At 38.1% G+C, this 22,960-nt stretch overlaps 1 protein-coding gene across 1 annotated transcript in view; it reads right to left on the bottom strand.

Moving 5' to 3' along the window:
- Positions 1-22,960, bottom strand: part of LOC310634854 (uncharacterized protein) — a 55,681-nt gene that overhangs the window by 20,726 nt on the left and 11,995 nt on the right. The window contains 26 exon segments of the mRNA XM_083353391.1: positions 454-481; positions 6,602-6,742; positions 9,007-9,102; positions 9,410-9,514; positions 9,603-9,773; positions 9,857-9,982; positions 10,567-10,770; positions 11,086-11,394; positions 12,050-12,174; positions 12,754-12,919; positions 13,041-13,224; positions 13,544-13,740; positions 14,290-14,408; positions 14,849-14,975; positions 15,786-16,175; positions 16,264-16,354; positions 16,443-16,588; positions 16,678-16,854; positions 16,951-17,193; positions 17,750-18,005; positions 18,806-18,942; positions 19,026-19,149; positions 21,907-22,025; positions 22,031-22,062; positions 22,065-22,110; positions 22,112-22,204. Of these exon segments, the coding sequence (XP_083209517.1) occupies positions 454-481; positions 6,602-6,742; positions 9,007-9,102; positions 9,410-9,514; positions 9,603-9,773; positions 9,857-9,982; positions 10,567-10,770; positions 11,086-11,394; positions 12,050-12,174; positions 12,754-12,919; positions 13,041-13,224; positions 13,544-13,740; positions 14,290-14,408; positions 14,849-14,975; positions 15,786-16,175; positions 16,264-16,354; positions 16,443-16,588; positions 16,678-16,854; positions 16,951-17,193; positions 17,750-18,005; positions 18,806-18,942; positions 19,026-19,149; positions 21,907-22,025; positions 22,031-22,062; positions 22,065-22,110; positions 22,112-22,204 (3,952 nt within the window).

Below are 22,960 nucleotides of genomic sequence, written 5' to 3'. Positions count from 1 at the left end.
GTAAGAAAAATATGGAAACGTATTAAAACAGAGATACTAAATTTAAGAAATAAGCATAATATAATCTATCTTGACAATGCTCATTTGGACAGAGTTTTTTTTAAATGAAATGTCCTAATTGTTACAAAAGTTTAGTTTATCTTATTAGTCTCCATATTTAGATTATTATTAAATTATTTACTGTTTTCCATTGGTGTCATGCATAAACAATTGGACTTTGAAATTTATTAGAGTCCAATTCAACAGACTTAAGTTTCTGTCTCTGGAAGTTCACTTAAATTTGGGTGGTGTTGCAGCCTGCTTGGCTAAAGTAGAATGTCTGAACTATTGGAATTTGAAACATATTTGAATTGTTATTATACTATTATTTCCATCTGGTGGGTCAACAGTAGTCCAACAATGGAAAACACTTTAAAACAATTCTGTATTTCCTCTTGAGATGTTATTGCTCACCATAGTTAATTTTCAGCACAAATAGGGTCTTAAGGGAAATTTCAAGTGAAAATTTTTTGTACATTCCATATCCTTCAAATGATTTCATGCATCTGCATGTTAAATCTTATCAAGATCCAGACTTTGGACCTCCATCATGGAGGTGCTTTGTGGAGTTGATCAATGGCTTTGTAGAAATGCAGATAGCCCTTTAGAAAGTTTGGTACCAGTATCTTTAAGGTCACTACCTTACTTGACTTGTAATGGAATGCAGCCTCAATGCAATCTATGACATAGTATACACAGTACACAACCTAAAGGAAGCATTTCCTCCCTGAATTGCATGCATATCAGTCTCTAGTATTTATGAAACTGGCTGTCCCCAGCAATGTAATCAATCAGTATCTTACCTTGTGTGGTACTATGGATTTAAATGCGGACTCGAGCTGGCCAGTTACTGCAAAGTAAAAATGATAGATTCTGTACAAAATGTCCAGTATGTAGCTTAAATGGATGAAGTAGATTTTAATTCCCTAGTGATATAGGCAGCTCTGTTCAGTTGTGCCAAAACCAACAGGAATGAGTTGAGATGTGAAGAATTAGGGTGAGTTCCTATTCCTTTTACACCCTCTTACCTTTAAGCTGTTGGTGCAAGGACCTAAGAGGCTGGTCCCAAGTCTACTTATATATGAAGTGATTTGCATGCACAGAACCCTCCTCTTCTTTCTAAGGTCAAAACTGTTTCAGTAATCTTAGCAACTCTTAGCAAGATTCTCATACATATTTGACGCAAAAAGATATAATTAGACATATCAACACCATCAGTCTATAAATAATTTGACAAGGGGACTGGATTGTGGATTCTGTTATCAGTTGAAACATTGCAAGAAATCATTCCTGATCTTTATAAAGTGTAATTTAGAGACAAGAGACTGAATTGAGGCACCTCCAGCACTGGATTGGAAGTGTATGTTCCTGGAAAAGGAGCAGGTGGCTAGCAAAAATATTAAACATTAAAAAGATGGACCTTGTTATAAATACAGGTAGAAGGGAACATGAAGACAGGACACATGAAATGAAGATAAAAGAAAAACTGGCCCTACAGCAAAGTTATAGTGACAGATTAAAGAACACCAGCATTAAAATAGTAAGTGTGAATGGCCTACAAAAGCATGTGGAAAAATAAAGGAAACACCAGAAAAAGTGTCTTGAACTAATACAAAAAATATTTTTGCTTCATTTAAGAAAGAAAGAAAGAAAGAAAGAAAGAAAGAAAGAAAGAAAGAAAGAAAGAAAGAAAGAAAGAAAGAAAAAGAAAGCAGACTAAGGGAAAATGCTATGTAAAAAGAGGAGAATACATTTTGATGGACATTAATGTATTCCATAAGTCTGATGTTTCTCAATGAGCAACTATAGCTATAGTCTCAAAATTAAAGAAGGTTAACCTGGTACGTGTTTGAGATTATGTACTGTTTGAAAAAATTCCCCATCTTCAGAACATTGCTTTCCTTCATGTCTGCAGTAAACATAACAAACCATAAAAGTTCTGGGTCCTAGAAAGATTTCAGAAATATATTTCCTTAACTAGGGGCCATTACTTTTGACCCAGTTAAGGACAGAAAAGAAGTCCAAGGTTTCTCTCTAGCTGTCATCCGAAGTAACTGCCCTTTTTGGCAGGGTAACTCTGACTTTGACTGATGGGACCTTAGGGAAAATTTGTGGAATCACATTTCATGTTTGGCGCAAACTTAATTTACAGAAGTGTTTGGCATTCCAAGAATCTGAAAGCTGAGGACCAGAAATTCAGCTGGTGTAGGACAGTATTACACTAATGGTCTTCTCAGGTCTGATCTCTTTACAATTAATAACAAAGGGATTTTCTGATTGTTCAAATATATATGGAGCATCATACAAATTGTATTCCTTTTATTTTCTTTAGAAAACTAGCCTTTTCACCTAAACTATTTATTACTCAAAATGGTTTGCTAAATGGCGGTCTTGAAAATACAACTTTACATTTTCACCATAAGAGAATGGCCTTGGTAGAGATGAGAAACTATCCCTTTTGCAAACTGTAATTTGGCATTCAAAAAAAGAAATAGAAGTTCTTTCTTCTCATCTAACAGCTGCCATCTTTTTATTTTTTTATACACATACATACCTCAGCACATGCCCATAGTTGATAGTTCAAAACCCATCAAAAAGAATAGCATACACACACACACACACACACACACACACACACTTCTTTTCTTTCACCTACTTAACTTTTCCTAGCTACTTAATGCCTTTTTTAAAAAAAATCAAGTGCAGGGTTTCAGCATTTCAACATTTCTCCTGTCCCCTGAGTTAAGTTAAAACCCTGCACTTCTTCAAAGGCCTCAACTGGCATGAGTAAGCCAAGTGAATGAAGGGAATAGTAATTTAAACAAAAGATATTTTGCTGGTTTTGAACTAACAACCTCGGTTAGCCACAGTGCTTTTCAAAATACTAATAGGAAAAGAAAGATCTTAGGAACTCTTAGACAAAAGAAAGCATTATACTGTCTCAAGTATACTCTCCTCTCTGTAAAAAAGTCAATGAACTGCTAACTTTAGCTTGTAAAGAAGTGATCCAGCTAAAATAGAAGGCATTCATGGTGACCTAGATGGGGGAAGGAGTAGAGAATTGATAGAAGGGATTATTTGTAGCACAGTATTAAACTTGGAGCTCTCTGAGCTTGGGTGTTTTCTTGCAGATGTTTCATTCATTAACAAGTTGGATAATGAAATGTCTGCAAGAAAGCAACCAAGCAAGCACAGAGAGCGCTAAGGATCCCACAGGTAGAGAATTGTTGTAGGAGCCCCTAAAAATGATCTCCAACATGAGTCTGAAAACTCTGAATTTCTGGTCCCAGTGACCAAACCAGATTGGATCCTGCAGCATTATCCTGGGACATGTATATTTATTTGCCTTCATTCATGAGAATCATTTCTCTTATATTTGAGTATGTATGAGAGAGACATGCTACTAGAAAGAAGTAAGGCATTTTCTGAATTTCTGGTATGCCAAGCCCAAAAGGTTTGTCATAACTGCAATAGGGCAACAGGCAGGATGAATAAGCCCACTATTGGCAGTGTTGCTTATTGGGCTCCTGTATAATGCACTTTGCATGGGACTGCCCTTGAAGAATATTTTTCTGGGTGTGCTTCTGGTTGCAGTTCAAGGTCCTAGATGTCACCACTGAAATCCTTCATGACTTAGGAGTGGTCTACTTGCAGGTCTTTCTCTCCCCAGTTGTTTCCACCCATTCTATCCAATCTGGCAGGAACAGGATGCTGACAGCTAGGGAAAGTCAGCTGAGGGACACTCCAGAGGGACAGCTTTTTCTGTCATGGGAACATCCTTCCCCCTGAGATTAGATTGGCCCCATCCCTATTGGCCTTGCATAAGGCCTTGAGAACCTGCCTTAGTGCACAAGCTGAGGACCTTGGATATGGGTCACAGCCTGCCTCCTGGTTGTATGGATGACAGATTAGATTGTACCCAGCTGCTATGTGTTTTTATTCTTGTTTTACAATACGTTTCCTGAATTTTATTTGTGTTATGATTGGCTAGATAAATAAATAAAATTTACAATAATACATTTATCTTCTAACCATTCTTTCTCCAATCATAGAACAATATTAGAAGACAACTTAAATCTATAGAAAACATGTGTTCAGATGAAGTGTCATTGTGACTTTTGAACTCACAATTCTTTCTGGTTGTCTACTCTGGCAATGATTTCAAATACATGAGCATAATTTTAGAGAGGGAGCCTTCTCTTATTTTGGGAACTGTTCTCTGCAAGAGGTAACTGAGAAGTCTATGGCATGGTCACAAAGGTTCAATAAATCTAAGAAAAGAACTCTACAGTACATGGAAAGCATCTGATTATTTGAATCCTATTCTCTTGTTCTTCTTCTAGAAAATGTTTGGGGAAATGTCACTTATATATAAAAGGATAAAAGATGGACATTCAATTTGCCACAGCCAAGCCACTATGGCCAACTGGCTGTGGGACAATTCATCATAGGACAATTCAACAAATACAAAAGTTAAACTAAATTCAACAGAACTGTGGCCAATAATAATAAAATAAAGAAAGTCAATCCAGAAATACAATAATTTTCATGAAAATGTGGTCACCAATAATACAAGTAACTGAATGAAATGATTAATATAACATTGAATTGTCCTGTGGCAAGTTGTCCATGGCACATTGTCCATGGCAAATTGTCCTAGACCCATCAAAAGATAACTAGTAGCATGTTAACCTCCTATTTTCTCTACAATAATCTCAGTCTTTGGTCGAAACATCCCTCAGAATCTCCTTTTGATTTCTTGCATATGCAGATTATGTCTTCTATCTCTTCATCACCAGATTTCTTCCTACATATGCTTCCTAATTACATTACACTATTGCTTGTAATGTTTTCATTTTAGAATTTAGGATTGCTTTTATAAATCTATTCATGCCTATGAATATTTTGAATGTAAACTTTAAACTAACTCTTTTGAATATATATTCTCAGACAATTCATTCTTGATTAAGCCACAATGTCTCCAGTATTGCAGCACCACCTGTGATAGTTCATATAATCGAAAGTGAGGAGGAATTTGGTAGCATCTCTTCAGACTAAATCAGAAGATTTCATGAATTGCAGCTCACTTCATCAGATCCATGGAATGAGTAAACTGATGTAAGATTTAAACTGGGATGGGACAGGGTGGAAAGGGAAGAAAAGTTTGGATGATTATGTAGATTATATGTGAGACATACAGGTAGTCTTCAACTTAGGACAACAATAGAACCCAAAATTTATGTTGCTAAGTGAGAAATTTGTTAGGTGAATTTTGCCCCATTTTACATAGGTTCTTGCCACATTTGTTAAGTGAATCTTTGCAGTTGTTAAATTAGTAATGAGGTTGTTAAGTGAATCTGGTTTCCCCATTGACTTTGCTGGTCAGAAGGTGGCCAAAGGTGACCCCGGGGACACTGCGAACCTCATGAGTATGAAGCAGTTACCAAACATCTGAATGTAAATCACATGATCATGGAAATGTTGTGATGGTCATAAGTGTGAAAAATGGTCATAAGTCACTTTTTTTCAGTGCCGTTGTAACTTCAAACACTCATTAAGCAAACTGTCATAAGTCAAGGACTTACAGGTGTATTATAAGAACCTTATCAGTTAAGAGTGTAATATATTAAATGTAATATGTATTCTACTTATTGAGGTTTGTTAAGATTGCCTGAAAGTTTTGGGTGTGTTAGTTCAACAATCTCTCACTCAATAGTACTGCTAAAGATTTCTTATTATTGTTCTAAAATAACTACTTTGAGATTTGTAATGGAGTGTCCTGGAAAGCTCTGATATTACTTTGCACTTCTTTACTTCTGCCTATGCACTGACACCCCACATACAATGTTTGGCATAGAATGCTGGACCAGCTGTGCTAGACACCTGATAATGTAAGATCTTTTTAGATGAAGTGATTTAAAAGAAAGGTAATCAATTTAAGCCAGCTTGAAACATTTATATATTAAGAAACAAATCTAGTGCTTTTTTAACCATTAATCTTACAGCGAAGCAATCTCTTCTTTGAAGAGCTATAGTATTTACCTCCTATAACAAACCTATAGAATAATATATATTTTTGTCAACTTTGTAGAAAGGCTAAAACAATTACTGAGACTGTCTGTAACAGAATCTTGCAAGTTTGATTATGCTGTCCCTTCTCCTTACAGTTCAGTGAATTAAGGGAGAAGCTGCCTGAGTTGGATAATTGTTGGATCTCATTGTTCTGAATTAAAAAAAGAATGCTTCAGCCTCTTTTGCTGAGGTAAAGGTTTTTGCATATCTTTATCAAAGCCATCTTCTTTACTGTCTGTAGCCTTAAAGCACATTTTTCCCTTCTATGTGTTGGGAAATTCATTTTTATTAAGACATGAAAAAGATGTATCCGCAGACTTAATAATAGGAAAATAAATCACGGAAAGTGGTGTTTCCAATTGCTATCATCTTTATTTTCTATACATTGAGGCAAAATAAACAGTAATTACAAAGAGTGACAAAGAGCTTCACATTTTGCGCTTCTCTTTGGTCACTTTGCCATTTTCAGGTGAGTTTATTCTTCGCTTACAACCACCTTCTTATGCACTTCTCGAGTCTTTACTCTGAGTTTGTTCACCTGGGACTCAGCAATGTCAGCCCGTTCCTCAGCTTCTTCCAGCTCATGCTGAATCTTGCGGAACTTGGAAAGGTTCACGTTCGATTGTTCCTCCTAAAATCATCATTCAAATTAGCAATTATTATTTTCCATTTCTTGACAAACATTGACAAATATTTAGATATTTAGATAGTACAATTGTTTTTTTTAAAGAGGAAGTAAATGTAGGTATAACCAAATAGCTCCAAATATCTCCTCAGATTTTCTTTCTGTCAAGTGAATCTTTTTCTTCTGTTTCTTGCCAAATAGCAGCAGGAAGTTGTTCCCTTGTATCCCATCAGGATGAAAAGCTTCTAAAGCTACCAATCAAAAAATGCTGTGTAGATATTTTAATCCTTCCCCCCCCCCAATAATAGATTATTTTAAAGGTAAGGTAAAAAGCAGAGTTTAAAAAGATGGAAAATATTTTCCCACTTAGATATATTTTTAGAATACTTTTTAAAGAATATATAAACATTCTTTAAAAAATGGTCCTTCAGAATGTATTAATCTTTGCCTAATTATAGTGTTTCTTGGATTTCATTAGCATTAAAGATATACTGGAATTATAAACTGGATTCTTGCTGTCTATCAGGAAGTAGCTAGTGTATATAAATGCAAGAATTAGAAGACATCCAATGTCCCTTTCAATATTATAAGGTCTATGATTACTTATTTTTCATTTTTTTAATTGCCAAAAAAAAAGCAGCACATACATTGAGAACCCTTTCTAACATACACACTAGGATTAAGGAGAAGATGCCAAGTTAGGCATTCCCTATAACAGGGGCTTACTCCCAATGGCAAAATTTGGACATATTTTGGCTTAATGGAGCAATTTGTAAGCTTGTGAGTGAAAAGTCCAGTTTGGAACTTCCCCTGCTGGAACACTTGTGTAAAGCAACACAGTCTGTTTTCTGTGGGGGAGGTGGAAACAACATTATTCAAAACTGGGAAGAAAGTAATTGTGTCAAACAGTTTAAGAACTGCTGCCCTAGTAGAGAGATGATGGCAGTATAAATTAGCAAACCACTGTCTTAACTGTCAGGAGGCAAGGCCAAGGCAAATGGCCCAAATGGTTCCTGAGAGATAAGATTTCAGATCTTTAGCCTTGCCAGGGCTTTTCAACCTTTTCACCCATTGTGTACCACTTTTAGGATATGGCAATATCCAAGTACCACCAGTTGCTTAGCAAGGTGTCAAAAACATGCTGACCAAAAAAAAAGAAAAAGAAAAAAGTGATGAAGTACAGGTAGTCCTTGACTTATAACAGTTCGCTTAGTGACTGTTCAAATTACAATGGCACTGAAAAAGAGTGCCCCTCAAGCCACAGCCGAGCAAGACACCTGCCTGCCCGCCTGGCAGCACTCTTCCTCCTGTCTGAGGTTTTCATTGTTGTGAGCATTTCTGTTGAGGATTGGCAGTGGGGGTGGGGTGGGGGTGTTTGGTTTTTATTCCCCCCCCCCTCTTCTGGGTTCTTACAGCAGGCTTTGGTCACTTCACATGACCCTGAGACACTGTGACCGTCATAAATATGAATCAGTTGCCAAGCATCTGAATGTAAATCACAAGACTCTAGAGATGCTGCAACATTCCAGTTGATCAGCGCTTCTTCTGGGCTCAGAAGTGTGAGAATTAGCATCAAGCTCCAGCTGGAGCCTGGCACTGATCCTGGTGCTTCCACTGAGCCCTGACAGCCCCGAAGAAGTGCTGATCCTGGTTCTTCCGTTGACCTCTGACAGCCCTGCAGCTCCAGCTATCTCTCGCTCAGGCTTGTGCGGTGCTGCCACCAGTTCAGCTCATTCCCCTCCCCTGCTACCACTTTTTCTAGGATGGTTGCGTACCACCTGCCAGGTGTCAATGTACCACAGGTGGTATCCATACCACTGGTTGAAAAGCCCTGATCTATGCTAGTCTAGCTCTGATACTGTTACCTAGTTTGGGTAATGAAATGTCTGCAAGAAAACAAACAAACTCATAGAGCCAAATATTCTCCTCTATTAATATACTCCATCCTGATCGGGATTAATATCCTTAGCATTTAGTGAAAAACATGCATGTTCATATAAAAATTAGAATGTAAAACACACACACACACACACACACATTATTTTCATATAAAATGAGTTAATAGTGCAAGTTTCTTTTGCCTTCTACATCCCCTTCTTCAATTAGTGATAATAACCTTCATTTGTTTCTATGCTTTATGTCCCTCAATTCACTGCACCATATGAAGGTTAATTTGGTTTGTAATGACCAGTTCAAAAACTTTACTCCTTCTTTAGTATTCTCCTTCACAATTCTAGTTCAAGCAACTCCAACTTCAGAAAAATACTTACAGCTTCTTCAGATTGCCTCTTATATGCTTTCACTTTCATTTGCAATTTGTCCACCAGATCCTGGAGTCTCAGAACATTCTTCCTGTCTTCCTCAGACTAAACAAAGTAGAAAAAAACACAACATTATGAGAATATAGATGATGATGATGATGATGATGATGATGATGATGATGATGATAGATAGATAGATAGATAGATAGATAGATAGATAGATAGATAGATAGATAGATAGATAGATAGATGAAAGAGAGAGGGACAGAGTGATTCATAGATATTGATAGAGACAGAGACAGGAGAGAAAAAGAAATAAAGATAGGGATTATTTAGATTATAAATTATAGATACAGATGAGAGATATGGATAGATAGATATGAATACTGATCATCCTTCAAAGGTAAGTCACCTGGTAAGTCAGCTCCTTCACTCGTCTCTCATATTTACGAACACCTTTGATGGCATCAGCACTACGCTTCTGCTCATTCTCAACTTCAGCTTCCAGTTCACGCACCTGGAATACAATAAATATTTAGCCCTTCCATCAATAAGCCTTATTATACGGTTAGAAATCCATGAAAGTGCATACAAGGAATACATACTCTGTGCTCCAATTTTTGGAGCTGCTTCTTGCCACCCTTCATTGCCAGCTGTTCTGCCTCATCAAGACGGTGCTGCAGATCCTTCACACTCTGCTCTAGATTTTTCTTCATCCTCTCCAAGTGGGCACTGGTGTCTTGTTCCTTCTTCAGTTCTTCTGCCATCATGGCTGCCTATTTACAGAGAAATAACTACAATTCAGAAGGCCATTCGGGCCAATTTTAAACAGTTTTAAAGGAAAAATGGTCCAACTCACATCTGTGATCGCTTTCTTGGCCTTGTCTTCTGCATTGCGTGCCTCCTGAATAGATTCCTCCATTTCAGACTGGAATTGGGAAATATCTGTTTCCAGCTTCTTCTTGGTATTGATCAAACTGGTATTCTGTTTTTGGGGGGGAACAGACATTTTGTAAAGCAACAAGGCCAACTTCCATCATTTGGATTCCTATTCTTTTGTAAAAAAAATTGGTAAACATATTTACAGTTATTAAAAATACACTACACAAACTATGCTATTATATGATGAGACTAGCCCTGCTTTATTGTCTCCTCCCTACAAGAACCTGATGTGGCAGAACAGTGCCTCCACTGATTCTGCTGTGGGTAGAACCAACTGCGTTCAGTCTGGCAGGGCTGAGATTTATTATATAAATATTAATAACTGGTGCCAAATGTGCTTAATTTCTTGTTTTATCTTCACTGATTATCTTCTTTAGTTATTCTTTTTAAAATGCAAGCTTTGATGTGGAGATGCTTTTCACTCTTTACTACTTCACTGTGTTTTCCAATTAAAGAGCAACACGCAAAAGTTTCAGATAAATAGCAAATGTATATATGAAGGTCTCATGGGAATCTACATCACATCATTCTTTTAAAGATTGTATAAACCTCTACTAGTTCATATTTAGTTTGCATGATTTCTTTCTTACATTAATGAAGTCATCAATGTTATGATTGCTTACTTACCTGGGTATGGAGGAGCTGCACACGTTCACTGGCATCCAGAAGCTCCTGTTCAGCCACTTTTCTGGCCCTCTCTGTCTGTTCCAGAGCTGCCCGGAGCTCCTCAATCTCAGCCTGCATCAGGTTTGCTCTGCGCTCAATCATGGCCACTTGCTCCTTCAGATCATCCTGGCTTCTCAAAGCATCATCCAAATGTATTTGAGTATCCTAAAACAGGATGTGGCAATATTTGTCTTGGGGAATGTTTGTAATACAAGAAAAAAAAATGCAACTCTTTCTTGAATATCATGCTGGAGGCAGTTGATGGACTAATAGATGATTCCCCACTCCCCACTCCGTGCATCCCGCTCCATGCCTCCCCATCTTTTAATTAAAATTACAATTTGTATTTTTACTAGAAATAGTTATTTTTGTGGTTTTATTGTTTTTAATGTGGTAAGTCACCCAGAGTGGCCCTGTGGTGAGATGGGCGGCAAACAAACATAATAACTACATGCATAAAACATAGAAGTAATTATGTACCTTGAGCTGTCCTTGTGTGTTCCTGAGGTTCTTTTGTGCATCAGCAGCTTGACGGTTGGCATGGCTCAGTTGAATCTCCATTTCATTCAGATCTCCCTCCATCTTCTTCTTAAGCCTCAGGGCATCATTCCTGCTCCTAATCTCAGCGTCCAGCGTGCTCTGCATGGACTCTACCACTCTCAGGTGGTTCCTCTTCAGCTGTTCAATTTCTTCATCCTTCTCTGCAATTCTTCTGTCAATGTCAGATTTCACCTGGTTGAGCTCAAGTTGGATGCGCAGGAGTTTGCCCTCTTCGTGTTCCAGTGAGGCCTTAAAGCATAAAAGATAAATTTATATAGCCATGCAATAAAGGTAAAGGTTCCCCTGCACATGCGTGCTAGTGGTTTCCGACTCTAGGGGCCAATGCTCATCTCCGTTTCAAAGCCGAAGAGCCAGCGTTTGTCCGAGGACGTCTCCGTGGTCCTGTGGCCGGCATGACTAGACGCCAAGGGTGCATGGAACGCTGTTACCAATAGGAATTTCCAAAAGTACATGTTCCCTGGAGAAAAATGGATTCAGACGGTTGCTTTTGCATGATCCTGAACAGAATTAAGATTCATCCAATTAATCTATTTTCAGAAAATTTAAAAAAAATAAAAATGAAATTTTTATTCTTAGAAAAAAAATAATTAGCATATGGATGCATGCTACTAAATATTGTGATAATAGACCAATTACTGTCTGCTTGTCATGGTGTTTCCAGATTGGGAGTCAGTACGATACTGCATAGAATTTTCTGGAAGCCAAGAACTGCAAAGGACTTTCATGATCTGATTTAGACTTCCTGCTGGTCAACAAACTAGTAGGGTAAATGGGCTTTTGTGCTGATCTGGTAAGTGTCCATTTATTTTTTTACAGTCTTTTAAGAATCCTGTTTAATTATTTAAAATGTTTGTTGCTTTTCTGTGAATGATGAGCTGATTACCTCAGCCTCTTCTAAGGAAGCCTGGAGTTCACCCTTCTCCTGTTCAATCTGCTTCTTCACTTTTTCAAGTTCATGGATGGCCTTTCCTCCCTCAGCAACCTGTTCCGTTAGGTCAGATATCTCCTCTGTTAATTTCACACAAGAGAAAAAAATAAGAAAATATGGACAGAGTTGGCAATTTTCATGAATCATCCTTGCTCTTCAGTTTATGGGGGTAAATATGATTAATATTTGAATTGTTCAGTATTGTTATGTCATTGGCATAAAGCAAAGTTTACATTTGCTTTCTCATAACAAATAATTATCAAAAGGGTTTTATAAATTAAACAAGAAAAAAAATGACTCTGTTTTGCCACATCAACCAAGAGCATACATAATAATAATATATATGCATGCCTATTCCAGCCTTGGGTTAAAGGACAGTATGAAGATGTTTCAACTATATAGGACATGTTTATTTTAATATTGTGAAACATCAGCTAATTTCTTTTTTACTACTTTAGAGAAGAAAAACACTCGAAGGGATTTTCTGCATTGGGTGTTAAAATAATATGAACATCCATGGTCACCTTAAATGAGGTACATTATTTGCCTCAAACAACAAAATAACTCAGAGGCAGTTCTGCATCATCTGATTTCTTTTCTTAGCTCTTCCAGTTAATAGATTCGTAGTTCTATTCATGACTAGAAGAAAAACAGCTTACGCTGGAGATTCTTGTTCTCGCGCCTCAGAGTTTCCAGGTGATCCAAGGATTCTTCATATGCATTCTTCATCTTGAAGAGCTCTGTGCTCAGAGACCGAGACTCTTTCTGGGAAGCTTCCAGTTCAGACTGAGCTTCCTCAAATTTCTGTTTCCAGTCTGCCAGAATCTGTAAAGGGTCAATGAGTCATCAGTGTCATACAAATTTGATAAAGAAATAAAATAATAAATTTAATCAGCCCAACGTCTTGGTGCAAAGTGTTCTTTCTTAATTATCAGGAGCCAAATACCTTATCAAAGTTCTTCTGCTTCTTATCTAGAGCTGCACAAGCTGCATTGGACCTTTCCACATCAATCATCAGGTCCTCCACTTCATTCAGCAACCTCTGCTTGGTCTTCTCCAGGGAAGCACATTTGGAATTCACAGCTTCTACATGTTCCTCAGCTTCCTGCAGACGCTGAGCAAGTTTTTTCCTGATAGAATATAATTATAGACAATATTTAGGGAGGCCTGGGATCATAATATCTCAACACACTGGTGTAAGAGCCTTCTTTCATGTTATCGTGTGCAATAATGCCATTTGTGCCCATTACTCTGATGGAAGCACAAAACTTGACCTCATCACTTACATGCAGACACATTTTATAATCAAATGTATATATAGACAAATTCCCCTCACATCTACAAGATGTATTTTGATGTTTTAATGTTTATGTATTAATGATTAACAGAAATCATTAATTTCTGTTTCAAAGACACATTTGTGCCACACAAAAACAGACTTTCACTTACTTGGCTTCCTCTAACTCTTCTGTGCGCTGAATAGCATCTGTTTCATATTTGGTCCTCCATTGAGCAACTTCACTATTGGCTTTAGACAATGACCGTTGAAGCTCAGCCTTGGCTTCCTGCTCCTCTTCAAACTGCTCCCGGAGCAAATCACAGTCATGGCGAGCTGACTGCAAGCCATGTGCCAGGGCATTTTTGGCCTGAGATAAAAAAAAAAATAACAGTGATTTTCAGAATTCTGTTTTTACCTTTTCTGTGCTTTATATTTACTATGTGTCTGGTTTTCTTAATCTATTTACTTAGTATGTCTGAAATATATTTACATTGTCTAGTTTATTATTAACAAAATTGCTGAAGAGGAAATGTCAGTTTTAAAATATAAAACAAATATATTAAATTCTCATGTGTCATAGATCATTCCATATCTGAACTTACCTAATACCCAATTTACAAAGCTGTTCCTTCTTCATTATCTATCTATCTATCTATCTATCTATCTATCTATCTATCTATCTATCTATCTATCTATCATCTATCTATCTATCTATCTATCTATCTATCTATCTATCTATCTATCTATCATCTACTTGGTCAGCCATCTCAAATTCATGATGCTGGATGTCTAACAACAGTTTAAAATATATATATAAAAACATAATTATAAAAACAAGGCACACATTATTCACAACAGTGCTGCAGTACCAAAAGATGGGGCTAAGATTTATGCAATGCATAGACAAATTTCACACCTTCACTTCTTCCTCAAGATGCCTCTTCAGTTCCTCAATCTGCTGTGTGAAGGCTTGTTTGCCTCTTGTGAGTTGAGAAATCAATGCATCTTTTTCCTCTACTTGGCGGGACAGTTCACCTAATAAAAGATATTTGATTATAGTTAGTTTTATAATGGTCACAAAGAGCAAGAATAACTAATATTATTAGTTATCTTGAAATTAGTAGGATTTATTTTCCAATTTCAAGCAGGTATAGAAACAAGAGGGGAATTAGTTTGGTGTGGTGATTAAAGACAACTAGGCTAGAAATTGGACAACTATGAGTTCTAGTCCTGCCTTGGGTATGAACCCAGCTGGGTGATTTTCAGCCACACTCTCAGTCCTGGAAAGAAGGTAAAATGAGGCCAAGAAAATTTTCCTAGGTGGAAGGAAGGAAGGAAGGAAGGAAGGAAGGAAGGAAGGAAGGAAGGAAGGAAGGAAGGAAGGAAGGAATCAGGAGGATTCAAGTATTATAAATGAAATAATGTTTATAATGGGAAAATGTTAGAGAATAACAGAATTTGTTCTTCTGTGTTACCTGTTTCTGTCTGCAAACGTGCTCTTTGAGCATTGAGGTCATTAATTGTGCGCACATGTTCTTCGTCCTTTGATTTAATCTCACTGAGTTGGTCTTCTAATGTACGGCTTATCTTCTCAAGATTTGCCTAAATGTAAAATGTCAAAAGAAAGAAAGAAAATGGCCTTTCATATATTGAGCACACAGTTCCCAGCATAGACTTTTTATGTTTCTTTAAAGATAAAATGTTTATCTGTATAAAATATACCCCCTCCCCAATGTAGTTTGGCTTCCTCGGATGCTAGCAGTATTACACTGGAATCAAAAAGGAAAGGGGAGGATGGAGGAAATGTATTCACCTTATAACTCGCAATAGTACTAAAATAGATCTTTCTGTTTTAGACTATCTCTAGATAACCTTTTGTCTTTTAGAATTTTAACAGTGTACAAAGAGTATAGTGGCAGAATTTGCTTCAGAAAGATGGTTAATTACAAAGCATTTTTTAAAAATCAAGTGCCAAGCTCTTACAACCAATAGACAGTGAGAGATGCATAAAATTGAGGTGGCATTTTCCCAACTGACGTGGCATCCTCACATGTCTTACATTTAGCCCATTGTGCATTACAAAGCAGAAATCATGTCTGTTTTTGTACAGTTTGTAAATTTTATACACACAGCTTAAAAATTATGCAGATAAGCGTATCGTCTGTTGTAATACACACAAATGTAAATCGTATGTAAAATGTGGGTATCTTCTAAAATTATTTTAAAATCTGGAGATTCAATGTATGTGTTAATTGCTTACTTATAGCACCTTATGTTTTATATATGTAAATGCTGACATATGCATAAGAATTATTGAAAACTGTTTTGCCCACATTTTTAAATAAATCAAATGATTCTAATTATATCCTGACTATGCCTAACAGAGACATTGTCCACACTTCTATAGGATACCTTAGCTTTAGAGACAGATTCCATATTGCTTGCAAGATCATCAATCTCCATCTTCAGTTCACTCTTCTCCTTCTCCAGCTTCTGCTTCACTCGCTGCAGGTTATCAATTTGTTCCCCAAGTTCAGCTGCACTGTCTGCGTGCTTCTTGCGGAGGGCAGCAGACGTGGCTTCATGCTGCAATGTGGCCTCTTCAAGGTCCCGGCGCATTTTCTGAAATTCTGCCTCACGTTTCTTGTTCATCTCAATCTGAGCTACAGTTGCCCCACCAGCTTCCTCCAGACGCTCACTGATCTCTTCAAGTTCCCTGGAGAAATCAGCCCGCTGTTTCTCTGCTTTGGCACGAGATGCCCGTTCTGCCTCAATCTCCTCTTCCAATTCCTCAATACGAGCCTGGAAAAAGAGAGGCAACCATGAACCCTGAAACTGGCTTCCAGACAGCTTAATTCTCCATTCATGAAGGAACCATTGCATGACCAACCTGCAGCTCCTTGATCTTCTTCTGAAGCTGAGCGCCCAGGGCCTGCTCATCTTCAATCCTGCTCTGGAGTTGACTCATTTCAAAGTCTTTCCTTTTTATAACAAAATATAATAGTTAGCGCCTAAATCAGAAAACTCTATTTAGCACAAAAGTCCATCAAAATAGGCATTACTACTTACTTCTTCAGCTTTTCATCCAGCTGCTGCTTATCATTTTCTAAATCCATTGTAGATTCCTGAGATAGCTTCAAATCCCCTTCTAGCTTCCTCTTAGCTCTTTCAAGGTCCATGCGAAGTTTCTTTTCTTGCTCCAGGGACCCTTCAAGCTGAACAAAAAGAGACAGGAGTGATTGTCCCATCACAGCAGTATCTCCACCTCAGTCCAATTCTTCTCCAGAGATGATAGGGTACTTACGTCATCCACCTGCTGCTCCAGCTTGGTCTTTGCTTTGGTCAGAGTGTTCACTTTGTCCTCCTCTGCCTGCAGATCATCCAAGGTCTGTTGATGGGCCTCTTGCAGGGCTTTCTTCTCCTTGGTCAGTTTGGCAATATTCTCGTCCAAGACCGCCATCTCTTCGGTCAGGTTTTTCACCTTTAGAAGTTGAACAGACATGTTTAAGATGCTCTATGTATTCTAAAATGGCAACAGTAGGTAGTGATTTAATTTTGGTATATTTTTAGCCAGTACCTTGTTTTCTGTAGCATGCTTCTCCTTTTCCACCTTGGCCAGTGTCAGCTCAAGATCATCAATGTCTTTCTTCAGTTCTGAGCATTCATCCTCCAGTTTCCTCTTCTTGGCTGTCAACTCAGCATTCATTTCTTCTTCATCTTCAGCCCGCTCAGTCAGCTCCTTAATTTTAGCTTCCAGCTGGATTTTGGTTTTGATTAGCTGGTCACATCTCTCCTCAGCATCCGCCAAGCCATCAGATTCCTATGGAAGGAAAGTATAGGTTATTTTTTTTAAAAAAAGTTTCTAATTGAAATATTCACATCTATACAAAATTCCTTACTCTAATCGAGCAAGTCACATTTTACTAAGAAATATACACAGGGATCAACTCTCTTTATATTAAATGGAACAACAATCAAAGATAAATTGTTCTTGTATGTTGGGAAAGTCAATATGATGCAGAAAATACATTAAATATTTATTGATTTGCGATGCTGCCCAACTGTACCTGTCTCTTTAATGAATATTTTGTAGTTCGTTAATTAAATATAAAAACAAAAATAGTCTACCTATTACAATACAGTTCTTACATATCTTTATGTGTTAGGTCGTTTACTTCTTAATTACAACACTGTGTATTACAGTATTGCAGACCTAGAATAAGTAAATATGAATTTGAATGCAGATAGCAATATGAGGAAATCTCTTAATAATCCCAACCAAAAACTGGTTTCATCTGCAAGCTTCAAAGTACTGCTTGCTAAACTATATTGGACTGTTTAATCAAACAACAATATTTAATATCTAACATGCTTACGGCTTGGACTTGGAGCTGCAAGTCATTTTTCTCCTGCGTTAGGGACACCATTTTTTCCTCTAGTTCCTTCACTTTGGCCTCTGCCTTGGCAAGGTCTTCCTTTGCTTTTTCAAACTCTTCCTTCATGTTGGCCATTTCCTTTTCTGACTCCGCGCTCTTCAGCAGGGGCTTGATCTTGAAGTACAATTTCATCCAAGGCCAGTGCTTCACATTCATGAATGAACGAACATTGTACTGAATAGTGAAGACGGATTCTCTGGAAGGAGAGCAAAATAAAACTGATAAAGTTTAGAAGAAATTTGGTATATACATATCTAATATAAAATCAAGCTCTCTGCTTAATCACCAGTCTAGTCAGTTGCAAGATTTGAAAATATTTTAAAATCTCATGACTGTGGACCAATATATTGTACAATATATCTAATTAATGCAAGACAAGGCATTAGTTGTACAATATATTGGGAAACTGTCATCTCATCAGATATTAAATAATTCCAAGTTTATATTTCTCTAGGAGTAAATACAAAAATAAAGACTTAAAAATGGGATGGGCACAAATAAATATTACATTCAACACTTGGATATCACTAAATTTACCCAAATAGAATTCTGCTTTCTTGACAGAAATACTACATTGCATTTATATAATTTTTCACTAATATAAGTTAAAGAATATAAGATGTAAGAAATATAGATTAATGCTACTTCACAATTTTTTTAAGTGCATTTTTAGAAAAAAGGTCTACACAGATAAATATGAGGTAAATATATTTTTTGAATGCATAATTTCTGCCATACTGTACAATGAACTGTCCTGAGGACCTGAGATTTTTCATGGCTAGTTATATCATGCATACATAACTTCTCAAATCTACTATTGCTAAATGTTCCTAAATGTTCTATACTATATATTATAGTCTGCTGTGCATGCTACAGTGGTTTTCTGACCATCAGTATGGTCCATAGTTCATACGTTGTCTCTTTGGGTATTGAAGGTGATCCCTATATGTGTCTCTTTATGTATGTCTCATTTTATTTGTAATAGCAAAACTTTACCTTCGTTCCATCATTTTCTTGAACTCAAATCTTGCTAAGAATCCACGACACATAGCTTGGGTACGTGTAATCAATTGTGCCAGCTTATCATCTCTCATCTCCTCTAGAAGACCCAGAAGCCCAGCTTTGAAGAACACCTCGGGTGTGGAAGGGAAAGCATAATAAATAAATAATTGTCCCATAAACAATGTTGTCTTTCTGAGACAAACAGTCACCTTACCTTGGTGTGGCCAAATTTATACTGGGTATGATCGACATCAATTGATCCAAGAAGTTTCTCAGAAGCCTTCTTGCTATCTATGAATTGTCCCTCTGGGATGGCACTTGCATTCAGAATTTTGTATCTGTTAAAGAAAGCAGAGATTACAGTTGCCTAACATTGGAAACCATGATATTAAGAAGACCCATAGGGATGAAACTCATTTTCATAAACATCCAAAGAAAAAATTATCAACATTCAGACTACCTCCTGCTCTCTACCCTATATCGAAACATACAGTCTGATTCTCTAATGTGAACCCGTAATGTCTATGGTGAATGATCTCTGGAGGGCAAGGGACAGGGGTTGCTCCTCTGTCCTGGTCCTATTAGATCTCTCAGCAGCTTTTGATACCATCGACCATGGTATCCTGCTGCGGCGTCTCAGGGGGTTGGGAGTGGGAGGCACCGTTCTACGGTGGTTCTCCTCCTACCTCCAGGGCCGCTCGCAGTCGGTGTTGACAGGAGGGCAGAGATCTGCCCCGAGGCTTCTCATTTGTGGAGTTCCTCAGGGGTCGGTTCTCTCGCCTCTCCTGTTCAACATCTATATGAAGCCGCTGGGCGAGATCATTCGTGGTTTCGTGGTGGGGTATCACCAGTACGCTGATGATACCCAACTTTTTCTTTCCACCCCAAACCAACCCAGTGATGCCCTCTCCGTGATGTCCCGGTGCCTGGAGGCATTTCAGGTCTGGATGGGGAGAAACAGGCTTCATCTCAATCCCGCCAAGACTGAGTGGCTGTGCATATCGGCATCTCGGGTTAACCAAGTTATTCCACCTCTAACGATGGGGGGTGAGGTGTTACCCCCCGTTGATAGGGCTCGCAACTTGGGCGTCCTCCTGGATTCACGGCTCAATTTTGAAGATCACATAGGAGCCGTGACCAGGGGGGATTTTGCACAGGTTCGCCTGGTGCGCCAGTTGCATCCCTATCTGGACCGAGACGCCCTACGCACAGTTACTCATGCGCTTGTGACCTCCCGTTTGGACTACTGTAACGCTCTCTACATGGGGCTGCCCTTGAAGACCACTCGGAGGCTTCAACTGGTGCAGAATGCGGCCGCGCGAGTTGTAATGGGGGTTTCCCGATACTCCCATGTAACACCTCTACTCCGTGAGCTGCATTGGCTTCCGGTTGCCCTCCGGGTGAAATTCAAGGTGCTGGTTATTACCTATAAAGCCCTACATGGCCTGGGTCCAGGGTATTTGAGGGAACACCTGCTGCCGGCATCAAACGCCCTTCGCCCAGTGCGCTCCCACAGGGAGGGTCTGCTCAGGGTTCCGCCGGTAAGAGATTGCCGGCGGGTGACACCAAGGGATAGGGCCTTCTCAGTGGGAGCGCCTGCCCTCTGGAACCAGCTGCCGGTGGAGCTGAGGACTGCCCCCGACCTCCGATCATTCCGCCGGGGCCTGAAGACCTGGCTCTTTGAGCTCTCGGGCCCAGGCTGAGGAGAAAATTATTTTAATTGGGGTTTTTAATAGTACAGGGTTGATTTAATATTTTTTAACTTGATTTTTAACTTTTGTATGTTTGATTCTTAACTCCCTGTAAACCGCCCTGAGTCCTCAGGGAAAGGGCGGTATATAAATGCAATAAAATAAATAAATAAATAAATAAGACCAAAACTTGTATACAACACTGAAGTGTTGTACAAAAGAGCATGAGTGTTGCATTTCAACACTTTTTCATTAATTGCCAATTTCACACACAGGTGACATTGTTGATAACCTAACAACTCTGAATAATGGTATCTATTACTAGGAAAGTTTAGATCATACTCAAAAATTCTACTGAGCATCCTGCTTTCAGTTCTGATGATAGCAGAACTGTTCACTGTTTCTTCCTGGGTTTTCAGTTTAGAGGACTGGAAGTTTAGTAAAGAGAAAGTGTCCACCTGTCTAATAATAGTCTTTCCAATCAGCATGAGAACAAATTCTCAGACCTACCAGCTATGACTACTTCCTTAAAGCAAAGAGATTGGCCAATATGATTGACTTTTCTAGAGATTTATCAGTGTCAACTTTTTTTAAAATTTTTAAATTCCATTTATATCCCGCCCTTCTCCGAAGACTCAGGGCGGCTTACAAGCTTAGCAGTAGCCTTCATTCTATGTATATGCCTGCTTATTAGGGCTTTCACACACACCCCCAAGCGGCATTATTACAAAGTCAGCTTAATTGCCCCCAACAATCTGGGTCCTCATTTTACCTACCTCGGAAGGATGGAAGGCTGAGTCAATCTTGAGCCTGGTGGGATGCGAACCTGCACTAATGGCAGGCAGCTGGTGTTACTTAAGGAGGCATTAGCCCACTGCTCCACCAAGGCTTGTCATCATGCTTCTAAATACTTTTGTTAGCACAAAATAACACATACTGTAGATAGATACGTTGAATTATTCAAGTCTGTACAAGTAAACATCTGAAACTCCTGAACCAAATGTGTAATTCTTCATCATATCCCCAATTCTAGTCTATATAATGATGAGTCAAGAATGGAAGTAAAAAGATTTTGTTATTTTGTCCCTTAAATTCTTAATATAAATTATATGATTTTATTTAATAAATAATATGCAGTACTCCTGACAACTATATGGACCTGTCCCTGATGCTTTCTTGGCAACATTTTCTCAAATAGTTTGTCATTGCCTTTTTAGGAATAAGAATTATTGGCCCAAATTCACCCAACTGGCTTCCATGCCCTAGGTCTCTCTGCTCCTCCCTAGACTGTATGGCACTAATTACATTCAACAATTCAAGTCCCTAAAATGTAAAATGCTCTAAAATGGAGACATTAAAAACAGCTAGAAACCAAACAAGTCAGTAGCTGGAAATCAGTCTGACCTCTGTTTGAAATCAGCATAAACAATCCTGCTGGGAAAGCCTTTCCTGCAAATTCGGATACCTTCAAGTACACCATTACATCTCAGTTGGTGCAATACAAGGTCATGTTCCATGGAACCTTAGAAAAACCATGGAAAAAAGATGTTACTATGCATACGAAAGATAGATTACATTTTTCTTTTTAAAATCAAACACAGTTCTATATCTTACCGGGAGTTTTAGTTTCATTGGGGATGAGGCAGCGCACAAAATGTGGATGAGTGCTCCTCAGATTGGTCATCAGCTTGTTTAAGTTTTCCTGTAGGATTTGAAGGCAAAATTTACTTTTTTTTTTTAAAAAAAAGCAACTTTATATGTTAAGAAAAAAAATAAAGAGCAAACTCCACATTTTGCCATAGCTATCCAGGAAAAAAAAATACATATTCTCACAAACCACCTTTGTCATAATTTAACACTTTTGCCCTATTCTGTGTCATATGACATTCGTATTGTAGTATATTGATTGACTTTTTTTAAGACAATGCATGTTCTTTACCTTTTGAGAGTGTGAGTGATATTTTAATTAAATGCTCTTATGATTAAGAACTGTTTAATAACTCAGGGCTTCAAAGAAAAAGAGCTGAGCTGTGCACTGGGTTTATTTAGTCTCTGTAATCTTTACTGTGATGTATTCTCTTAAGGACCATTGCTGGGACTTCTATTGCTCTAGAATACTATGGCCTAATATTCAGCTGTTCTTATCTTCCTTTTCCTCCTCTGAGGGGGCTAAATATATTTATTGGTCTGTCAGTTTATGGATATTGAAAGCTGCTTTATGCGAAGTTAATCTATGTGCAAAAGTCAACTGGCAATAGCTTTGCAGTTGGACTCTTGTCCTATGTTCAACTTTGGTAGACTCTTCCATCTTCTCTCTTGGAAAACCACTGTCAATCAAGAATCAGACAATGGCTCTCTTATCTTCAATTCTGCAAATGCCAAAATGTTTGTGTGTGTGTGTGTGTGTGTGTGTGTGTGTGTGTGTGTTGCAGTAAAGCATGTATTCTATCACAGAGGT

The sequence above is a fragment of the Vipera ursinii genome (assembly GCF_947247035.1).
Source record: "Vipera ursinii genome assembly, chromosome: 2".
Lineage (NCBI taxonomy): Eukaryota > Metazoa > Chordata > Lepidosauria > Squamata > Viperidae > Vipera > Vipera ursinii.
This window is presented reverse-complemented; position numbering and strand designations above follow the sequence as displayed.